Source organism: Cladophialophora bantiana, assembly GCF_000835475.1.
Source record: "Cladophialophora bantiana CBS 173.52 unplaced genomic scaffold supercont1.7, whole genome shotgun sequence".
Lineage (NCBI taxonomy): Eukaryota > Fungi > Ascomycota > Eurotiomycetes > Chaetothyriales > Herpotrichiellaceae > Cladophialophora > Cladophialophora bantiana.
In genome coordinates this window covers 245,949-268,713 of record NW_015971581.1, presented here as the reverse complement: position 1 = coordinate 268,713, position 22,765 = coordinate 245,949, and the positions used below count along the sequence as shown (strand labels likewise).

At 51.7% G+C, this 22,765-nt stretch overlaps 5 protein-coding genes across 5 annotated transcripts; 1 reads left to right on the top strand and 4 right to left on the bottom strand.

Annotated features, from left to right (window-relative positions):
- Nucleotides 1-5,240: 5,240 nt before the first annotated feature.
- On the bottom strand, nt 5,241-7,087 carry Z519_05105 (T-complex protein 1 subunit gamma; the record flags this gene model as incomplete). The annotated part of the gene is made up of 4 exons (XM_016762846.1): nt 5,241-6,631; nt 6,686-6,894; nt 6,947-7,013; nt 7,063-7,087. 4 exons carry the CDS (start codon nt 7,085-7,087, stop codon nt 5,241-5,243), a joined length of 1,692 nt encoding a protein of 563 aa, XP_016620459.1.
- A 682-nt stretch (nt 7,088-7,769) lies between these two features.
- Z519_05104 (uncharacterized protein) lies at nt 7,770-11,612 on the bottom strand (the record flags this gene model as incomplete). The annotated part of the gene is made up of 1 exon (XM_016762845.1): nt 7,770-11,612. The coding sequence occupies one exon, from the start codon at nt 11,610-11,612 to the stop codon at nt 7,770-7,772; it is 3,843 nt and encodes a 1,280-aa protein (XP_016620458.1).
- Nucleotides 11,613-12,301: 689 nt separating this feature from the next.
- Nucleotides 12,302-13,735, bottom strand: Z519_05103 (ATP-dependent rRNA helicase RRP3; the record flags this gene model as incomplete). The annotated part of the gene is made up of 1 exon (XM_016762844.1): nt 12,302-13,735. One exon carries the CDS (start codon nt 13,733-13,735, stop codon nt 12,302-12,304), a length of 1,434 nt encoding a protein of 477 aa, XP_016620457.1.
- Nucleotides 13,736-14,396: 661 nt separating this feature from the next.
- On the bottom strand, nt 14,397-16,218 carry Z519_05102 (uncharacterized protein; the record flags this gene model as incomplete). Its single annotated transcript, XM_016762843.1, has 5 exons — nt 14,397-14,581; nt 14,636-14,904; nt 14,963-15,198; nt 15,250-16,030; nt 16,094-16,218. The coding sequence occupies 5 exons, from the start codon at nt 16,216-16,218 to the stop codon at nt 14,397-14,399; spliced, it is 1,596 nt and encodes a 531-aa protein (XP_016620456.1).
- Nucleotides 16,219-18,038: 1,820 nt separating this feature from the next.
- Nucleotides 18,039-19,559, top strand: Z519_05101 (uncharacterized protein; the record flags this gene model as incomplete). The annotated part of the gene is made up of 5 exons (XM_016762842.1): nt 18,039-18,311; nt 18,367-18,741; nt 18,793-18,841; nt 18,942-19,338; nt 19,412-19,559. The coding sequence occupies 5 exons, from the start codon at nt 18,039-18,041 to the stop codon at nt 19,557-19,559; spliced, it is 1,242 nt and encodes a 413-aa protein (XP_016620455.1).
- Nucleotides 19,560-22,765: the final 3,206 nt, after the last annotated feature.

The window sequence follows — 22,765 nt, the reverse complement described above, 5'->3', positions numbered from 1 at the left end:
GAGAGGAGGTTTTGGTGACTATGCTGGGTTGTGTCAAGAGGGGAGAGGGCTGAACGCTGAGAGAGGAAGTTTCGATGATTTCTCCGTCTTCCTGATCTTGAGCGGATTTAATGTATTTCATGGCATGAATGAGTGAGCTGCCCTCGGCAAGGTCAAGACGCTCACAAAAATTCCGAGGTTTAACATCAAGCTTCCTAAGGCAACAAGCCACATCTTATCACGAAGTCGAACATAGTACTATCCTCTGGTATTCCACTAGGAGAATCATCGGTTCTCTCGTGGTCACGAATACAACTTGTCAGTCGACTTCGAACTTGGTAACAAGATCGCTTCTAAGCAAGTTTAGTCGATTGAGCTTGTGGAAGTTTGGGTATCAGTTGTCAGAGGAAAAAGCTGGTAGATTGACCAAGAAGACACACGAAGCCCTTGCTATTGCTATGCCAGAGTGCTTGGAAGGTGGCCCCAATCCTAATCATGCAATCCAGGCTCCATTTCTTGACCATCCCCTCTTCGAGTGGATGGGCCTCTCTGGCCCTCCAAATCACTTTAAAGATGTGTTTTTGTATCTCCGGCTTCAACGAACCTTGCGACGTGACCGGGATGGCCAGCTACTGGTAGAATGTTAGCAATGGGTGTGTCCGACAGCTGTTGGAATGCGAGGTCCCACCGGTTCCATTTTTCGCCGGGGTAGCAACCGAGGACGCCGGTCTTGACCAACAACGGGAGCTCCAAAAAGGGACGATTCCCTGGTCGGTTGTTATGACCCGTTATACGCAGCTAAAAGACTTGCTCACACATCAGTCAAAGCGACAATCGAGCGGACTGTCAGTCAGATATGATCTTAAATGATCGTCATGCCTCACTTCTTGGAGGGCTCTGGCCCAGTTGTGGAGCTCTTCTCGAGCTTGATTTCGTCTTCCTGGGTGTCAAAGGGTGTCAAAGGGCAGGCAAGTGTCCCCTCCCCGCTCGCTGGGGGTTGGGGAAGGCCTTGGGCGGAGTCGATCAAACAGATTGTATTGCTCGGCGGCAAACGCGTCCAGAAGTCGCGGATACTGGCACTGGTGACCTGGCTGAAGGTTATCATCGTCTGGCAGTCGGTAGCTGGCAATCGATGTGTTCCATTCTTCCGGCTGCACTGACTCTCACATGCCCGTGCCCGAGCCATATTTTTATTCTTATAATCCTTCTCCATTCTCACTATCCCTAGACACCAAATACCCACCTTCGCTTTCGACTTTGTCTAGAGCATGCGCCCCACCACTCATTGCCGCGAGCCGTGGTAAGAACCACTGCATCTCCAGTCATTTACAGTTAGGCAAAGGTTACAGCTCTGGATCGTCGATTTTGAGAGTAGAAATGTCTCCGGAACGGAACACCACGCAGGTCCGATGATCAAATAGCCTTGCCGCGTCTGGAAAGCCAATAGAAATGTACCTGGAGGCGTTTGCTGTTATATGAGAGTTTGATCGGTTTTAGGGCAAAGTAAGCTTTGAATTAAGGCTTATGGGCAGTCGCTGTTAGAGAAGTCAAATTGTGGCATCCTTCTGTTCCTTCGGGGAAGATGGACATATACTAAGTGGAGCATTGACCAGTTAATTGAACAAATGCGTCAAACTCTTCGATAAGAGTCGTTCTCGAGAATAGTAAGCAAGTTCATCAAACGACACTGGCACTAATAAGTCCACTGACGAGTTCCCCGTCTGGACTTATGCTCGCTTACTTTGAGATATCGCTAGGCGCCATGTTTGCTTATACAGATTATGTGTTACAGAAGGCGGTTAAGGAATAGACGAATCGATAGAAGTATTTAGCAGTAATATCCTTCGTATACTCAGCGTATATACAGAGACTCAAAGCCTTGAAGACGGATTGAGTAGAAAAGGGGGGAGAGCGTGCGGTCCTTATACGTTCCTCCCCCGTTAATATCTTAGCCTCTTTGCTGGGTTTGTTCTGTAGGGCTCTGGGATAATTATAGGTATCCTAATATTATGCCAGATCATTGGAGTTTTGGAGTGCAGACGCCACCGAGTTTACGACGCATCTGCTCCGGGCAAAATGACCAAGATGTGCGAGAAGAATCTTTCGCAGGCAAAGGTCTAAACTAGGTACGCCGGGCTGACGTTATTGACTTCTCAAGGAAGGAGGTGACAAGAATAAAAAGATGGCTTTCTTCATCTGGGGTCCGTCCCTCACAATCAAGAAGACGGTGGGGGATATTGTTCTCAATCAGATCGAGTAGCCATAGATGTTTGTCTCATAGTTTGGTGGCTGTAGGGTGACTCTTCGAGATTGGGAAAGTGGATTTGAAGTCGGCCTCTTGCCGCATGGTCCACCCAAGACAAGCGAGTTATGCTTTGATTGGAAGATCGGTATGTGTGGCTTAAGGATTTCTGTCTCATGCTCTAGACTGGCTCAGGTGTTTTCATTGATGAGAAGGTAGATGACACCGACAACGGAGCTTGTACTGCAAATCCGTCATGTCAAAATATCTAAACCCATGAATGGACGCCTATTCGCGGAGGATCCCTTAACACTAGACATACGACTGCAGAGACGAAGTTCTTGCAGTGTACGAGCGCAAGGTACGTGAAATACTCGCTCGTATAGTAACGGAGCACATCAGGGTTCGGCATGCACGTGCAACAACGCACAGGGGCCGGTCCGGCAGGTCAAAAATCGAAAATGCCTTTCTGGTCGGCGCTGGCATTAGCACACAGTGGAAGTTTTGCGCCGGAGTTAGTTAGATCGGAGAGAGCCACCTCATCTCGTTTGCCCGCGGAGGAGTTCGTGTGAAAAGTGCGGAGAATTTGTAGATTCTCGTCGTCGGCGAGGAACCACGGCTGCGCGTTACACTTTTACAGCTCGAGGTTGAGACAATTCACTCTGCTCTCAATCAGGATGAGAACGACCATCTTCTCTCGATATGTGTCGCCACGAACAAAGGGTCAGCGTCTTGATCCTTAGTGCCCCTCTCCTTAGTGTCTCGCTCCGCCCGGGCTCGCATCTCCTTTGTTGTAACTGTGTGCCCATTCTCAATCCAACTCCTCCATGACCCTCTCCCTCGACAAGGATGATTGAAATCTCCGATGGCTTCACGGCATGCAACTATCGTCGGGAGAAGGAATGTATTGTCGTAGGCGCCGAGAGGCTAGCAATCAAACTCGTACATATCAAGACTGTTCTTTGTTGAAAGTACGTCGAGATAGTCCGACATATTGGGTCGAGTGGGAGGACGGCTGTTAAGTTGCTGGTCGAGGTGAAATTGGAGAGCTAGAGGACATCAAGCTCAAGGGAAAGCAAAGAGGTGGCGCTGGAGATCTGTGTGGAATTTGGCGTCGAGATCTCGGTAGAGGATCAACACCAATTCTTGACTTTCTGGATGTCAGCGCGGTGCTCGAACGCGCCGATGCGGCGTCCCTGTACGCTTCGTCAAGCCCTGGACCTCATACCCGGTACTCTCCGATGTCTAAGCCTCCGCTGGGGTAGCTATTGGCACCGGGATGGCGACGATATCCTCAGTATTCGTCCACTGTCGTCGAATACTTAGTGGATGAGCTGTTTTGCTTGCGCGATCACAGACCCCGGACCGTACGGAACGGTGATTCCTTCTGGAGCTTTACCACTCTCTGGCCTTCGTCAGGAAGCCATATTAATGGTCTTGGTTGTGAATAAGATTGTGGAAACGTCAACTTTCGTCTAGGGCTGCTCGTTTTGACTTGGAACGGAGACTCCGGACCGCCGAGAGAAGGAGGTTGGGACATGGATAAGGCATATCCGATGCATCAGCCCTGTCTGGGTCTATAGAAAAGTCAACTGTACTTCCGGTGCTGCACGCGCTCTCAAAGGAGTAGGTAGAATACGGATATTGAAGTAGTGGACCTGGGAAATGCGTGTCGTCCTCAGGATCGAGACGTGCAGAATGCTCAGGATAGATGGAAGGATCCGTGATGTTCAGCGCAAGTCTTGCTGGGAGGCTTGAGTTTTGGTAAGAAATCTGTGTCTTCTGCTTCTTTCCCTCTCGGCGATAATGAGGGGCACTCTTGCTGTCTTCGTTGACCCCATATGGTAACATGCTTCTTCTGAGTTGAGCCCTGCGGCCGATCCAACAGCTCGCGGACAAAAGATGTGGTTTGTTGGGACTCTCCGGTGCTCGCGGGATCGTCCGACCTGGGGACGGACCCGTAATCTATGTGAGCGGCAGAGTCTGTCCACCACCGTCACTCTGTCATCACAAAGTCCCAATTTGTAGACCACCCGATGAGCTGATAGAGCGGCACGGGCGCCTTTGATGAACTTAGGAGCCTAATACCGCGGGTCCCGGCGGGCCGTCTTTGGCTTCGAGCTTGAAGTGTGGCATCTGATCTTGTGGGCGAGGATCGGAGGATGCGGAGTGGAAGAGTGGTTAGGTAAATATATATGAAAGATGCAATTATGCCAGAAAGGGAGCGCAAACGGTTGTGCTTCCTTTCCGGCTTGGGAGACGCACGAAGATCTCTGAAGGGGAGCAACAAACAAATGTTTTCTGAACCATGGAAGACAAAAGAAGACAGAATCTGGAGGGAGAAGGAGGTTTAAATACCCTGAGGCAAAACAGGCGTGCACGTACCTTTGATGCCGAGCCGCCTCCGCGTGGACTCTTGATATTGAATGTGTGTTTCAGATTCCCAAATCCTCGTCGTGCGAGGACTTAACTTTCCATTTCAACAGTTGTGATCATGAGTGAACGTACCGCGGTGAGTCAAAGAGCGGGGCAAACATGTCACCTTTCGACGCAGCAGAGCGGTAGTGGCAGCGACATGGGAAATCACTCTTCTCATGAGTACTGGGTGGAACTCCCGCAGTTGAAAGTGAAAAGCAGACGGGCGGTTAAGGAGTCAAACTGAAACCAGGCTTTGGATAGGAGGGAACTGTCGAGCAGTGGTTACTTGTGTCGCGGTCGACAACCAGGAGGAAAGTAAAGAAAGGAAAGGGAAGGGAAAGGAAGACAATCTGCACCAACAAGTAGTCAATCTTATGGATAGTCACGCAGGACAATGCTTTTCACATACCATGGCTGGATGGCTGTATGGCCGTATATCCTGTTTGATGGTGACGGCTTCCTCGTCGTATGCAGACTTTTCAGCCTGTCCATGTTCATCTCCTCCATTTGCTTATTTCATTTCACATCGTGATCCCACAGGCATAGGAACGGTGCCACCCTTTACTTCCCATTGCCGTTCTCATCCACTCTTTATCTGGATCTACTCTTCTCCTCCTGCACCCGCCGCCAACCCACTGCCGCCAACCTGCTTCGCGCTCTTCGCTCCACAGATATCATCCACTCTCAACAGCAAACATGCACTTTCGACCGCCGTCTTGATACTCTGCAGCTTGACTGCCTGGGGCTCCCAAACACCGTAATCCTTCATGTCCACCACACTCCCGGTATCACCATCGACGCCGAAAGTCGATTTGCCTTCGGCCTGCTTCGCGCGGAGTTGTGTCAAGATCCGTATGGGGCTGGCACCGGCGTTCTGGATGAGCGTCCGAGGGATGACTTCCATTGCGTCTGCGACGGCACGGTAAGGCCATTGCATCACGCCCTCGATGGACTTGGATTTTTGAGCGAGGCGCACCGAGACGGCCATCTCGGTGGCCCCTCCGCCGGGCGAGAGACGTGGGTGGAACATGACGTTGCGGGCCACAGACATGGCGTCTTGGAGATTTCGTTCAATCTCGTTCAGGATGTCCTTCGAAGGTCCCCGAAGCAAGATCGTACAAGCCTTGGGGTTCTTGCATTTTGTGAGGAATGTGAAATACTCATCGCCAATCTTTTCAATTTCAAACAGACCGCAGCCAGTGCCCACATCCGACTCCACAAGGTCGTCAACGCGGTTCACGATGGTAGCTCCCACAGCTCGGGCAATGCGGTTGTTGTCTGTCTTCCGTACTCTTCGCAGTGCCGTGACATTTGCCTTTTGGAAGTAATGCTGCGCCAGGTCCGACACACCCTTCTCGGTAATGACAAGGTCAGGCTTGACCGCCAAAACAGCGTCACACATCTTCTTGACTTGCTCTTCTTCAATCTGTAGAATCTTATTCCACGAGTCTTCATCCGTGATCTCAATGTTGGTTTGAGATTCGCCCTTTTTGTATTCCAGAGGGCAATCCAATAACACAATCCTGGGATTCTCTATCCGTCTGCGCATCGAGGCGTGTGTAATGTCCTTGTTCAACATGACTCCGTCTAAGACTTGTGACTCCTCGATTTCTCCACCGGGGATCTTTTCGATTCGAGCGTATCGCTTAATATCAATCTCCACGGGCTTCGAAGGCGCCATCGAAGAAGCCGATTTGGCTGTGCCGTTCGCCTGCGGCGCATTGGAGACGTATACTTGATCCTGAGACACGGTTCGTACAGCTTTCAGGGCAAGGGAGCACATGAGTTCCGAGTGTCGGGAGATTGTTTTGGTACCGATGGAGGATTCAATCAGTGATATCATAGCCTTGTCACTTGATGTGTCGACTGGGATTGAGATTTCCTCAACAATCGCAAGCGCGTCTGTCAAGGCTTTTTTGAAGGCCTGGATAATTACCACGGGATGGATATTTCGTTCGAGTTGTGGCAGAGCTTGTGCAAGGATCTCGCCAGCTATCCATTTGGTCAATTCTTATCCCACCATCCGACACCGTAGCGGATTCATACCTAATATTATCACCGTGGTTGTGCCATCACCGACTTCTTCATCTTGCGTCCGACTCAACTCAATCATACTCTTTGCCGCAGGATGAGCAACCTCGATCTCTCGGAGGATAGCGTGGCCGTCATTCGTTAGGACAATCCCACCCATAGGATCAAGCAGCATCTTCAGCATTGCTTTGGGCCCGAGACATGATCTTATGATATCCGCCACCCTGCGTCCGTCAGTCACCAGACAGATTTTGCGGGTTGTTGGCTGTCCCTCACGTTTTCGCAGCGGTAATGTTCGATATTTGCGCTTTTCGACCAACTTGTCTTTCGCCATTCGCCGTGTCTGTCAAACGTGTCAGTGCCAGCTAGTCGAGAAGTCCCGGATCGCTCACTCATAACCACCACAGGCGCCTGCATCCTGCCTGCGGTCTAGGCCTATGGCCCGGGTACAGATTTCCAAGGAGTTCCACCGGCAGTCCTGGAGAGAAATCCAAAGAAGAGGAAGTAGATTGCGCACTCTAAAGAGCTTGTAGAACTCTAATAACTCAAGGCTTAAAGAGATGGTTGTTTGGGAACTGTGTGTAAATTGAAGCCCTGTGTGGCCGCAGGATGGGCAAAATGGGGTGATCTCCAACTTTTTTACAAGCAGCGAGGCTGCACTAGTCTACTCTTGCATACTGTTCCGCCTTGTCATTTTACCAGTGGCAGTAGCGGAACATTCTGCTACAACGCATCGAGTACACCGACTGGTCCCTGATCATGCCGTGGAAGAAATATGCTTCCCTCATCACAAGAGTAATCTCGTAGACCACTTCGATATCGAAATGATTACAGATCGGCGGTCTTAGGCCGCTACTTTTATTATACCATCCGCCCGACTCCTCATCGTTGCCGGTCTCTTCTCATCTTCCCATAACCAAAGCTAGCAGACACCAATAACCCGCGTCTTAGACCTGGCAGGCCTTGGTAGGACACGAGCAGGATGACTTGCCGTCTTCGCTTCTCGAGGCTGTTCTTTCATGGATATGGTACTTGTCTCCAAACATTACGAAGGGAATTGAGCAATGATGCGCGTCAAGGCGCACATAAGGTGGTTCAATCAGATCGGCTCCTCCCTTGGCTCGATCAGAATTTCGTTCACAGCAACATACTGCGGTTGTCTCAATGCATAGACAATCGAGTTGGCCACATCTTCCGGATCCAAGATCTGTGCACCAGTCGGCTCACCATATTTCTTGATTGCCTCAGTGTCCGTCGACATACCTAGGAGGTCAGTCGCCGTGTTGCCGGGCTGCACACTCGTGACACGTAGCCCCGTCCCCGCTGTTTCCAAACGCAAACTCTGCAGCGTGGCTTCGACAAAGAACTTGCTAGCCGAGTAGACGCCCAGGCCAGGGAAGACCTTTCGACCTGCGTCCGACGATATGGCGACAATGTGCCCGCTTCTGCGCGAGATCATTGATGGCACAACCGAAGCAAGGCAATGCAAAAGACCCTTGCAATTTACGTCGACAGTGCGATCCCAATCTTCTGTATGCGCATTTGCCATCATGGTGTAATACATGACACCGGCGCAAGAGATGAGGATATCGACCGGCCCAAGCTCATCATTTGCTGCCTGGATGAGGCTCTCGACTTGCTTGCTGTCTGTCACGTCCGTCTGTCGAACTATGACCTTGCCCTCACGGACTACCAATCTGTTTTTAACAGCTTCGAGTGCCTCGGTGCGGCGAGCGCCTAGCGCCAGATGTAGACCCTCCCGTGCCAAAGCAGCAGCAACAGCAGCGCCAATTCCAGACGAAGCCCCAGTAATGACAGCCACTCGCCCGCTCAGTGGTCCCCTTCGTATGGGCTGTGCAGTTCCACCAAGAGCATGTTGACGCGACGGTGGACGAGGCAGCCATCCTCGGGCGAACCAATTGCGGGCGTACGTTTCGAGCAATATGCTGTCGACCTTGGGTCGTTCAACAACAGCCCGCAAAGGCCTAGTAGCGGCATTGTTCAACACAACAATGCCCCTCAAAAACTCGACGCTCGGCATGCCGCTGCGCAGGATATCGATGGTAAATGCACCATCTCCACCTTTCAGAACACCTCTGTTTTCTTGCCACTTCACAACCCAGTCGTCCCAAGGGAGTGGTTTTGTCGGATATCCGAGCTCTTCGAGGTCTTTGAAGACTGATCGAGTGTGGACCGGATCAGGATCACCTAGGTGAAAAACAAACTGGGTGGTGTCGGTCTGATTTGAGAGATGGACAATAGCTTTACTAACAAAGTCCACCGGGGTCATCTCTGCACGCCACCCTTCCACGTCTGGGGCATAGCCAAGGTTGATGGATTCGACAATGATCGCGTTAAGAAGATCCCACAGGTTTCCTGCGCCTGTGGTGCTGTGGCCGCTAATTGTACCGGCTCGATGAACTTTCACCGGCAGGCCTCGACGGCCAGCTTCATGCACGAGTTTCTCCGCCACCCACTTTGTCTGGCCATATCCGTCTGCTAGCTTCGCTGGGACAGCGTCCACATCCAGCATGGCATCCTCTTCCCAGCCATCCTGAGATGGTGGCAACACTCCGTTCGTGGAGATGTACTGTACCGTGGCTCCCGCGCGACATGCTAGACGCAGAATTTCCCTTGTTCCCCCTACATTAGCATCCCGGAGAGCAGCGTACGGGTACACAAGGTTGACACTGGCGGCGGAGTGGAAAATAACTTGGACACGGCCACTAAGTTCTTCGAAGGCGTCTGGGGAGAGGCCCAGGCGTGGCCGGGATAGATTGCCTGGCAGGATCTCGACGCGCTCCATGATTGAGTCCCTCCACAATCCCAAATCGAGGAGGTGCCGCCGCAACCTTGCAATACCTTCCGGTATTTCGGCTTCTGAAGGGTCACTGAAACGTACCAGGCACACTATCTTGGCCGATGTGCTTTCCAAAAGATCGTTCAGCAAGAACGCACCCAAGAAGCCAGTAGCACCAGTCAAAAGGATCGTCCTTGCTTTGCTGGCCGCACAGATTTTAACATTTATTGGTCGGATGTTCTCCTCAAGGGTCGAGTCTTTGCGTAGGACATCAGGCAGATGTGCTTGTACCGCTGCGGCGTGACCGTCTCTCACAGATCGCAGTGTCTCCAGGTGGCCGTTGAGAGTGGCAGGGTCGACGAGACGTGCGAGCGGTACCTTGACTCCGAGAACTCGAGAGAACCGTGCAGACAAGTCGGCAAGCGTCAGGGAGTGTCCTCCAAGATCGAAAAAACTGTGCTCCGGCGTTATGGTACTGCGGGAGATCTTGAGACTTGCGGCCCAGATTTCAGCTATGGCGTCAATGTCGATTGGATCTTGGTCTCCCTTGTACCCATTCAAGACCACATTGCCGTTCACAGTTGTGGGACTTGGAGGTCTAGGGAGGCGTTTGAGATCCACCTTGCCAGATACTGCATTGGTAGGCAGTTCCTCAACTTCAACCCAGAGAGCTGGAATCATGTAGTGAGCTAGGTATGGTGAGAGCGTCCGTCTTGCAGCAGGACTATGACCTATCTCATTAATCTCCAGCACCGGACGATCTGCAGAGCTGTCCTTGTCCCGGACGACATACGCAACCAGCTGCCGTTCCAAGGCCTCACCATGAGCTGTGACAGCACAATGTCGAACAGCGAGGTGTTGGACAATGGCGTGCTCGACCTTTCCAGGTACGACAGAATATCCACGAAGCTTGATCATGGCACCTACACGACCAGTAATTTCGAGAAGTCCTGATGGAAGTATTCGAGCCTGATCTCCAGTTCTGTACATGCGCGCTCCCGGCGCTGAATCGAATGGGTCCGGTGTGAAGGCTCTGGCGGTTGTCTCAGGGCGATTGATGTACCCGCGTGCAAGGAGTGATCCACCAACGAAAAGTTCTCCGCTTTCTCCCCCTTCCACCTTTTGGCCACTCTCATCGAGGATGTAGGCGTGTTCTGGATCCAGCGGAGGACCGACGGGACAGTAGTGTGCCTCGTCGTCCAGCATCTCTCCAATATCCCCACATGCAATCTCGTGGGTTTCGCAGGCGCTGTAACAGTTGAGCAGGGTTGTGTTGGGAAGAGCTTTCATGGCTCGACGTGCCAAGTCGGTGGTCACGACTTCGCCATTCAGCCATAAAGTCCGCAGCTTTGGCAGTCGAGACCCAATCTTGGGGTGGCGTGACAGCACTGCAGCCAAGAGCGTAGGCGTCATGAGAGTCTCGGTGATATTCTTTGAAGATAATAGGTCCACGAGCGCAGGGGGGTCATAACTTGCCTCGTCTGGTACTGCAACGACAGTAGCTCCTCGCAGCAACGGACGGAGAATCTCCCAGATGAAGAAGACATTGCAGGCGACACGGTCACCAGGTTGAAGATCGCGAACACCGAATCGCAGATCATACGAAAGGACTGGCGCTCGATGAGGGTTTGCGATGCCCTTCGGCTTGCCCGTCGTACCTGAAGAATAAGAGACGAAAGCAAGTCTGTCCAAGTCACCATCAGCAGGCAGCGGAGGTAGGTCTTTCACATCTCCATTGGTATTTGTCTGCTCTTCATCAAGGGTGATGAGAGGGATTCCATCCTTGATCTTACCAACTTCGGCCTTGTATGTGACCACTACAGCTGGGTTGGCATCGTCGATCACGTCTGCCAGGAGTTCAGGAGGGTACGCAAGTTCGAGGACGAGAAAAGCCCCGCCTGCCCGGAGCGCAGCGAGACAGGCGATCACATAGTTGGCACTGCGTGGTAAGAGCACGCCAACGAGGCTGTCTCGGCCGACTCGGTGCTTGCGAAGGTGATTGGAGAGAGCCTCGACCTTTCGATCGAGCTCGACATAAGTATATGTCGTTGAGTCGTCCTCCAACGCCACAGCATTAGGCGTCGCCTGGACCTGTTGACGGAAAAGGGCCGACAGGTCCTTGTTGATGTCGATGACAGGCATGTTTGATGATCCTTTGGCAGTGTTTTAGGGGGGTAGATCTCCGACCCGACTAACACTGAGCAGTCCCCATGTTTTTTATTCTGGTGAAGGGAGTGCAAAAGGAAAGAAACTTGGCCTCCTGGACGTCAGAGGCTTTTTCCGATGGACCAACTTGATTCTGTTGAGGGCCTTGTGTTGGCTGGTGTTGGTCTGTGGCCCCTGTGGAAACTTCTCCCACGCTTTCCCGGCCCTTGACCAATGGAACCGCAGGATCCAGAAGACGTCATCTTTGAAGTTTTTGCGATGGCTTGATAGATGTCGCTAATTCGCTGATCGGTGTTTAGTTGGCGACATGGAGTCGATCCGCACATGCCCAGCATGATTGGCAAGCTACGGGGCAAGAGGGCAAATTCAGACAGTTTCGAGGTACATGAGTTGAATCTGCGTCTCGAGCCAGGCGAATCAGGCGCTGAAAGTCGCCCGGAAGTTGAATTGACCCGCCGTTTTTCGCTTCTTGACCGCAAGGCTGCTCTAGTACTTTTTCGACCTGGAGACCGCGTCACATCCACAGCTATGATGCTCTAAGAGTATACATAGCTCAGTAGGCACCCCTTCGTACCCCCTTCAAGAGACCGCGAACGCTGGGGGCTGAGTCAGAGGACACAAAGGGGCAAAACGTAACTCATTTACTAATGCGAGTCCAACAACGTCTACCCTTCATCCTGATCCATATCGTCTCGACTCCGCTTTCCGCCCACGCCTTTCACCGTCCGCTTGTGTCGCAGCGTCGCGCCTTTCTTGCCCCTGTTCTCATGCAGCTCCTTCATCTCCATTGCTGCAGCTCGTTGGGCGTCTCCCACCCGCTCCGCCAATACCATCACCTCTTCCTTGACCGTCTCATACTCCTTCAGTTTCTTACCTAATGCACCCTCGATTCTCATCCACAACTCCACGTCATACTGAGTGACAAAAGAAATGGCCTTGCCGCTCTTACCCGCTCTCGCAGTACGCCCGACTCGGTGGATGTATGTTTTGCTATCGTGGGGAAGATCAAAGTTGATCACGAGATCAACAGAAGGAATGTCGAGGCCTCGTGACGCCACATCAGAAGCAACTAACAGATTGCGGGACTTCGCTCGGAATTTGTTCAGGGCAGCCAATCGCGCTTGTTGAGACAGCTGACCGTGGATCGGTACGGCAGAGAAACCAAGGGTCCGCAGGAGGATCGAGATCCGCTGTGCCTCGTTGACTGTCCGTGTAAAGATGATGCCTGTCTGACCAGCAAGTTCGTTCAAAACATGTATGAGGTAGAGATCTTTGTGCTTGTGAGGAATGAAGAGGTATGACTGGATCAGTGTCGACACGGTTTGGTATTTGTCTTGGGAAACCGCCACTCGGAGGGGATTTGACAACGAGGCTCGTTGTAAGGATTCGACTTTGCTCGACATTGTTGCAGAAAAGAGATATGTCTTTCTCCCTTCTCTTGGTAGTATCTTCAGAATCTTGTCCAGGATTGGCCCAAAGTCCAAATCGAGCAGTCGGTCGGCTTCGTCCATGACAAGATACTTCAACTGGCGCAGCGAAAATCCCTTTGTGTTCTCCAGATGATCTAGCAGACGTCCGGGTGTCGCAACAATAACATGAGGCTTCTTTCCCAGAGCAATTGCTTGCGGAATCATGTCCATACCACCAACCAACACGGCACAGCGCACTGCGATCAGAGAACCAAGAGCCTCCACAGCCTGGGATATCTGAAAGGCCAATTCTCTTGTTGGGGCCAAGATCAACGAATGGAGCAGTTGCGGTTTATCCATAAGTGCCTGCAGAATAGGAAGAACGAATGCAGCCGTCTTGCCGCTCCCGGTCTCTGCCAGCCCAATTATATCCCGACCCTGTAACGCCAACGGTATTGCTTCAGCCTGAATCGGCGTAGGCACTTTGTACCCAAGAGACTCGCATGCTTCGCACAGAGAGTCAATAATTCCTAGCTCTTTGAATGTTGTCGGCTTGGTGGATTTTGCTTGCGCCTCGTCTTCAGCATCAGTGGTGGGCGCGGTCTCGGATCCGGTGGGCGAGTTTGCAGATTGAGAGTCATCGCTGGAGGGCCCGTTATGGCTCAATTTTCGTTTCTTGAGCGGTGGCATTTTTTCCGGCGGATGGAGACAATAGTTGGCAGTTCAACAGACAGGAAGGAAAAGTTTCTGTGGGCTTTGTGATGCGCAGACGGCGGGTCGGAAATTTCGCCGGGCCGATGCTTATCTTATTGCCCGTGACCTCAGCCTTGCGCACAAGGCTCCGTTCTCTACGCTGAATGGAACGCTCTTGCCGTGTAGACAAAACTCCTTGATGCGACATTGAATTTACAAAGAACTATTTTGTTGCTTCTCGAGCTACCTTGTGCTGTCCGCCAACATAGCGGATGTGCATTTTCTATCGATAATAGCCTCTGGGTCGAATGCGACCTGAAAGTATTTGAGGGGGTGAGACTGGACCACCAAGGTGATTGATGCTGCTGACGTGATCCACCAGATGTCAAAGCTCGCATTTCCAGGTCACGACAAGTGGAGGGAGCAAAGCAGGAGGCGTCCAGGTTCGCCCAAAACGCTAGAAGCGTTTGACGGATTGATGTCATTGTATTAGTATGTTTGATGAATACTGTTGTTCTTCGAGGAAAGCATCTAGCGCTTGCGAGATGATACCATAATCCACTGCAACCAGCTGCAATCATCACCACATGGGGGGCCGGTCCCAAACAAGAACCAACTTTCAACTAGAGCAAGATTTCATACGGACACGCTCAAACTTCTACAGCTCGCTCTTTGTTTGAGCGTTTTCGACCTGCACGGAGTGTCTCTTCTCATCGAGATCGTGGTGTTGAGTCATGGTTGCTTCGAGACCCATCTCAGCCGCCAGGGTGAGACCCTTGTTCGAAGCAGCGGCACCAGCAACCAATGCTTGGTCGCCATCAAAGTGCTTGGCAATTTCTTCCACTGTAGAATGCAAGTTAGTGTGAGGCCCAAAAAACTCGGTCTGAAGATGCTTACGAGGCGTGTTGCGGGTTTCAACATAGAAGAAGTAGACAATGGCAAGCTCAAAGCCAAGCCACACGCAATAGAAGATGTAGTACTTCCAGCCAATGTGGTCCAGGGCAATGGGGTTGATATATTGGTTGAAGAATAGAGCAGCGTCAACCATGAGGAACATGACTGTCAAGCCCTTTGCTCGAATGTTGTATGGCAGAATTTCGGCGGTGTAACCAACCAACATGCCAGACCAGGCAATGTTGTACCAGAAGTAGTAGATGTAGATCATTCTATTTGAAATGGTCAGCGGTTGTTCACCGAGTTTCACACAGAGACCTCGCAACTTACCCAACAACAGCGTTAGCTGCCCCTTTAGAGCCAGAGATGGCGTATCGGGCTGAGCAGATAGTCCAGACGATGAATGTAATCAACATGCCGGTAGTGGAGATCAGGAAGAGCTTGCGACGGCCGATCTTGTCGACGAAGAAGCAAGCACCGACGGCGATAAAGAGGTTGAAGATTTGTAGAACGCCATTGATCAAGTTCTGGGTCAAGGTATCAGTGTAGCCGATATTGTTGAGAATCTAATGATCATTAGCAACGAACCTTGCGAAGCAGTGGCACAATCAGCTTACCTTGGTAATGTAGTATGACACGAGACCGTTACCGGACCACTGGGAGAAGAGACCAGCAGACAACAAGATGATGAGTCTGCGGCGGTTGCCACGGGTCTTGATCAGTTCGAGCCACTGGTTTCCTTCGACCTCCTTCTCGAGTTTGATGGTGTCGCGGATTTCAACGAACTCCAATTGAACCATCTCGTCGTTGCGGTTGCCATTGGCATGCACATTGTAAAGGATATCCAAGCCCTTCTCCTCTTTGCCGTGCGCGATGAGCCATCTGGGAGACTCTGGCACAAACCAGATGAAAAGGAGCTGGATCAACGAGGGAGCGGCCTGGGCAATGGTGGGGATGCGCCAGGACCAGTTGTTGTTGATGTGATCGGTTCCATAGGTGAGCCAAGCAGCGACAATGCTACCAGCGTACCACGTTGTGTTGTAAATGGTTGTGAAGATGGCACGATGTTGAGGGTGCACCAATTCCGTGATCAACAGAGGAGATGAACCGTGGGCAATTGCAATTCCGAAACCGAGGAGGAATCGGGCTCCCAGGAACATGCCAAACCCTGCAGAGATAGACTGCAGGACAACACCGACCATCATGATGACGCAGCCCACGAGGATACCCATTCGACGGCCGAGGATATCGGCTGCGTATGGTACAAAGGGAATAGCGGACAGGGAACCAATAGACATGATAGCGTTCAAGATGCCAATCTTGCCACCCTTGGGGTGGTGGAAATGCTGTTGCCAGGGGGAAAGAGTCTGGAGACCGTTCATCATGGAGCCGTCATAACTGAGCATAACAAAGTGAGCAGATCTACTTCTCGTATGAACCAGAGAACTCTCGCACACTCACCCATTGGTGGCACTAGTAAGAACCACGAACATAAGACAGATATAAGTCTTCCTCAGCGCAGGATCCTTGTACCATGTCACGGCAGGAAACTGGCGGCCTGCCAGCTCAAAGTATCCTTTTCCCATGCTGATAAGAAGATACTGATTGCTGATGAGCTCTGGGAAGAACGGAACAAGAACGTAGAGACTGTGCCTACGTGAAATCTTGATGAAGAAAAGAAGAGAGAGAGAGAAACAGGGAGCAAGCCAAGTGTTTTATACAAGGTGGCATCGTTGCGGTGCATATTTTATCTCACCAAGGGCCGTGGTGGAAATGCTACCGCGAGCATTTTGGTGATAGCGTTCTAGAAAGTCTGCATTCACAGCTGACCAGGACTGCATGAGCCAATGAGGGCGTCGACAAACACGCAAATCGTGCCATACCGGTGGACCCAAGCAGTCTGGATTGGACGATCAATCCGAGGCGAAAGGCTGGGTAAACAGGCTGTCCACTAGCGTAACAGTCATGCCCTGAAAGCCTGGATCACGACTGTCAATCTATATCAACTGGAAAACCCGAGTCTAGAGACCGAAAAACGCCCAGGGAGTTTTACCGGCCGGCAGCAGCAGCAACCTCTCGGAATGAAAGAAAAGAGAGATCAGAGCCGGGTCGGGAAAGAGGAACACAAGGGTGTTTGACCTCTGGGCGCAGCATCCACTCTTCTGATTGATCTAGCGGCAAAAGTATGGCCAAATTCTGGTGCACATGCATGCAGATTTGTGGATGAGAGTGTGGAGGGAGGAGAGAATGTGGGATTTCCAGGAAACAGACCCCATGCCGTACCAAGGAAAAGGACGGATCAAGGACGGATTCGGCTATGCCTGAAAAGGGGCGGTGGAGGATCTTCGGGACAAAGCAAAACAGCCAGCAGCAATTTATCCTATTACCCGGGGAGGGAGGGAAGAAGAGAAGGAATTCCAATTGCCACCTGCTTGAAGGGGCTTCGTCCTCCGGGATGGGGACTGTATCAGACCTCTTTTCCTTTCTCCATGCTCAGCCGATGGTTTAACGATCGCCACGTTCTGGGAAGGAGGAAGACTGAACGCATCCAGATCGACGGGGTTCGATTCGACGCCATCGCCGGGGCGCCCCTAGTTTTGTTAATTACATACTGGACCCCCTAAGTATAGCCAATTGGGGTCACATCCTCCGCCCGGGCAAATATGGAATCTGGACCATCAATGTGCATGCCGCAAAAGAGAGGCCAAGCCAACATGGAGAGACAGCCAGAGGTACGCCACGAAGTATCAATGACTAACATAGCCGTATTTTCGAGGCTGCATGCGACAAGAAGGCAGAGGAGGAAGAAGAGAAGCAAGGCTCGCGGGTCGACTCTCCGGGCACCCACAGCACAACTCCGGCCCCAAAAACAAATGAGCTGCATATACTCTATCTGCTCGTAGAGCAGACTAGCTAGGTCTCCCTGTCTCCACATCCCAGACTGGGGCGTTGGAGACGATGAATCTCCGCCGGGGAAAGAGAGTATGTTCGCTGCCAAGCTGCTTCCATGTCAACGGTGCCCGGATTCTAACTTACCTGCATCTACCTAACTCCATACCATCGTCGCCGAACAGGGAAGGTCTATAATCGTCCTCTATGCCGACTAGATCTCATGCTGGTCAATTCTCATTCTGTTGCGGGTCCGGTTGATATATGAAAAATTGACAAGGTCGGCAGTCCTCCATCCGGCCATGTGTATGACGCGAATTCGGTCTGCGTGAGTATATGCAAATTTCGAATCCTGGTGAGCGCTCTAGCGGTTATTTGCCGCTATGGACAATATATAGAGATGTGGGAGAGTGGAAAGGCCGTGTCGATGCTGGCGGACGAGCGAGTGTAAGGAGTTCTACGTTCTTGTGCTGCTGTGTTTCATCCTGCCAGTATTTCCTTTATACGTGAATTCAGCATGTCGTTGGCCAGGCTTGCCTCTGTCGTGTCCGTTCTCGCTGCTCTTGGCCTTGCGAGCCCGGCGGGACCAGGGTGGCCACTACACGGTCACTATCCGCCGCCTCCTCCTCCTCCTGCCCCAGTGACAGCTACCTCCTCAGCTTCACCGGCACCGGCATCGTCTGCTCCTGCTTCCTGCTCCGGATACTTCGAGCCACATTCCCCGCCTTTCCTCAATGATCTGGCGCAGGCAGCCGGCAAGCTGTGGTTTGGCAGTGCAACTGATCAACCTGTAGGTGCCAGCGTTGGCGGATGACGGAGTCTGGAAACTAAAAAGAAACACACAGGGAACCGGAGAGGATACGAACATCCTCTATCAGGAGATCTTGAACAACACGCACATCTTTGGCCAGATCACACCGGCCAACATGATGAAATTCGAGCTGAGTGAGCCGGAGCCGGGCGTCTTCAACTTCACGGGCGGGGACATTGATGTGGCAATTGCCCGAGACCACGGAAAATATCTGAGATGCCATAACCTGGTCTGGGTCAGCCAGGTTAGCGACTGGGTGTTGAACGGGAACTGGACCGCAGATTCACTCATTGCGGTCATGCAAAACCATATCCAGGCAATGATCACCCATTTTGGAGATGCTTGTTACTCCTGGGATGTCGTCAACGAGGCCATAGCTGCTAATGGGTCGTTTTCTTCCAGTATCTGGGTCAGTATTGGTATCCATCTTGTGACTTGATCTCTGGCTGATTCTTCCTAGTTCGATGTGATCGGGCCGGAGTACTTCTTTCTCGCGTTCCAATTTGCTCGTGAGTCGCTTAGGAACTGAAGCAGAAATTGAGAAACTGCAAAGGAGATCCAGGATCTTTCTATCCGTTCCATGACCTGCTAGAACTGACAACGAGCTAGAGGAAGCAGTGGACTCCCTGCCAGCGGGCACACGCAAGCCGAAGTTGTACTATAACGATTTCGGGATCGAATCCGGGAACAAGTCAGTGGCCGTACTGGGTCTGATTCAAGAGTTGCAAAGTCGAAACATCCGCATTGATGGCGTCGGCCTCGAGAGCCACTTCGTCGTCGGCGAGACGCCCTCGCTGCAAGACCAAATCGCCACGAAACAGGCCTACATCGCGGCGGGTGTCGAAGTGGCAATCACAGAATTGGATATCCGTTTCCCACAAGCCAGTCTCACAAACGCCACGGCCTTTTCCCTCCAAGCAGAAGAGTATTACAACTCAACAGCTAGCTGCATCCAAGTGGGAGGGTGTGTTGGTATTACAGTCTGGGATTTTGACGATCAGTACAGGTATGTTAGATGTATTCCGTCTTCCGTACATGTTCCCCAGCGACGCATGGCGAAGGCTGACTCCACCTGCAAGCTGGATTCCCTCGAGCTTTCCAGGACAAGGCTTGGCCGACCTCTACAATGCTGACTTCAGGGTAAGCACGCACCCCTCGAATCCACCAGTTCCGAGCATTGGAAGGATTTGCTCCACTGATGTGCCCCTCCCGGTCCTGTTCCTCTGATGGCTAACAAGCGACGGCATAGCGTAAACCGGCATACTATGCTGTAGGCGATGCACTCCAAGGCGTTCCGTGTTCCGTGTGTTCCGCTTGATCTTCCTACGAAGATAAGGGGAAAGGCTGTATCTTAGCGTTTCATGCGGGAGGAATATTCGGTTGGATGGGGATATGATGCTCAGGGTGACTTCTGCTCGAGTTCGGAATACAATACAATGACCGCCTGGGGTTGGACGCGACGATCCAAAAGGCGATTTTCTCGTACCAGATACGTCCTCCGTACAAACAAAACACACCACCATTACCTAATTTCCAGCTGGATCGGTATCCCGGCATCGCACGAGCACGAGCTTGGGGCGCGGGGCCAGCAGCCCATCCTGCCCATCCCATCTGACAGGTTTTCTGTCCAATGACGAGCGAACCATGTCTTAGATTTCGACGCCACCAAACGCCGTCACTAAAGAAGGTACTTGGTGGATTCTCCATCCGTTTGTTACGTGATCTCGCCAATCCGCCTGAACCACGGCTTTTGTTACCAGCACAGTAGCAGTTGATGCCGAAGTTCAACCGCGGGTTTCCTTGTTACACCACAACGCACTGCACCACGCCGCGCCGGTGAGTGTCGCTTGTGGCTACTAGGGACTTCTGTACTGCAGGGCGGACTTCAAAAATGGGGCACCAGCCATTGATATCCACAAGCCGAGGCGTGGGAAGGGGTGGAAAGATATCTGATCCTCCTCCGCTCCCCCAGACCACCTCGATTAGTTCTACCTCCTACATGGCCAGGAAGCTGACTTGGTAGTTAGCCGATTAGTCCGGGCCGCCCTAGACGGCTCTACACAGCTCCGGTCCTGAATGATCTGCTTAACGCGGAGACAATTAGTCGCACAGCTTCTATTCGCATCAGCAGAAAAAATAAGGAACAAAACATGAATCGAAAGATGCGTTGCATTGCATTGCATAACCTCGGGGCTATGACGGGGCAGTGGCGTCCTTGCGATCAGAACCATGCCCTTCGGAATATCTATGCGTTATCACTCCCAGCCCTAGACCTTGGAGCACATCGATGAATGCGCTCAGGTCGATTGATTGATGGCCACGAAACATTCAAACATCCGTCCCGTCATTCTGAAATGCCCCAAAAGAAAATGGCGCAAGTCAGTCCCTCTTCCCCCTTCACCCACCCCCTCAGAATTTCAAATTCTAAAGGAGGAGTGGAGATCCATAATCCATGTGATGGTGTGATCCACGCTCTTTCGCGTCACGAAGATGCGTTGGAGATTTTTCGAGCAACCAGAAGCGAGGACCCGCGGCGGATTCACATCAGAGGGGGGTTTAGAAGGGTGGGAACTCAGGGCCCAGGATCAGAAAAAAGCGCGAATTCAGCCAAAATATTCAATGCCTCTCGTGGTCTGGGGTCCAGGCTCCCATTCCTCCGAATGCTGGTGACCTGACGGACTGGTCTGAACAAGCTTTCTTCGTATATGCAGCACATGAGTAGAGCTGGTTCGTTAGACAGCACGCATGGAAAATGAAGAAACAGGGAAGAGAGGCATACGATCGAATTCATACGAATACAGAGTACGCTTGAATGGCGAAAGTGGCGCGCCCGTCGATCTGCCTGGGTATGAGGAAGACTTCTATGGCTATCACAAGGAGAGTGCATTGAGTCGTCGCTATGGGGGGAGACTGTCTAAAATAAGAACGAGTTTAGTTTCTGCTTTGAGGAGCACTCTTTTCATTTGGCCTGGGTATCCTTTGCCTGCCAGTGGTGTATGGATATTACTACTACAGAGTATATCTCTCTGCTTCGGCCTTTTTGCAAGGTGGCTTGGTGGTGACGCGTGAAAAACCCCTCTCTTGGTCTTGGATATGATTACTTTCAGGGGGACCCAGATAGCTATTCCTCACCCTTCGAGATCCAGCAGGAGCTTCTGCACTACAAGACGTGGTTTCAACAACCCCATATTCTAGGCGTGGGCGCCTGTTTTTGTGACATTGTAAGTCGCCGTGTTGACCATGGCCACCATCCAGTCCCACATCGCCAGAAGGGTTCAGAGTATCATCAAGGAAAAATATGGAGGTTGAGGTTCCGTTGGGGCTTTGACACCATGGAAACAGGCAAACACACACCCCATTGAGGCAGCCGAGACTAATTGGCTCTTAGTCGCCAGGGGGACTCGAAAATTGTATAGTAGAAAAGATGGTTGAAGCCAGGACCATATTGCCCGGGAGGGTGACGTGAGCCAGTTCGTGAGGCCATGCTGTTCTTCGTTGAGGGCGAAGCCGCTATGTTTGATTTAAGGAGACGGCCGTACTTTTGTAACATTTCGTACATAAATAGACTCCAGTCTCGTTATGGGAACATCTGCCCATTACAAATATTCGTTCGCGAGTACTTGTTTGACAAATTTGATATCGAAAGCCTTTAAGACGAAACCGTCTTTCAAGGACAGACGGACTCGCCCAATACCAGGACGACATCCATATTTGCTCTAAAACATCGTAAATGCCATATACGGATCCTCGCTTGTCGGCCACCAGCAATGACAACTGCATTGTTGGCGCCGCTAAGAGCTCTGACAACATCTGTATTTGAAAGATCTCTCATATTCCTTGATGGCATCCGATTTGATCTTTCCCGCCTGTATGAGGGCTTGTATCGGGCTCGGTTTGTCAATCGTCCCTGCAATAACAACCGGCAAAGCAGACTGAGAACTAAAGCTGGAGTTGAATCATGACGGTACTAATGAGGCCAGTAACCAGTCCAACATCTTCAGCAAGATCACAGCCCATTCCTCTCGCCCAAGATCATTCAGGCAGCTCGGCCGTGGTGAAAACGCGGAGACGGCAAGGATGTCTGGAGATTCAAGAAACTCTGGAAGAAACTACCAGTGGTTCTCTGTTGACAGGGTCGCGAGAGCGCCACTGGGGTAAACCATCTGAGACGCTAGGCGCTTCACCAACTGCGCAAACTGCCTTAACCTCGTTGTTCCTGCAGACCTGTGAAAGGATGGCGACGGAATAGGAGGTTTCAGGATCGCTCTTATGGTTACAGGCCAATGTATATATAAACAGGCAGAGTCTCTCTGAATAGCCAGGGGGACAGAACACAATCAACCAGACAGATCCACAACTAAACCTTCGTTCAACATTCTCGGAGTACCCAGTAGCTTGGTCCTGGAGTGGAGCAAAAAATATCTCCAGTGCCG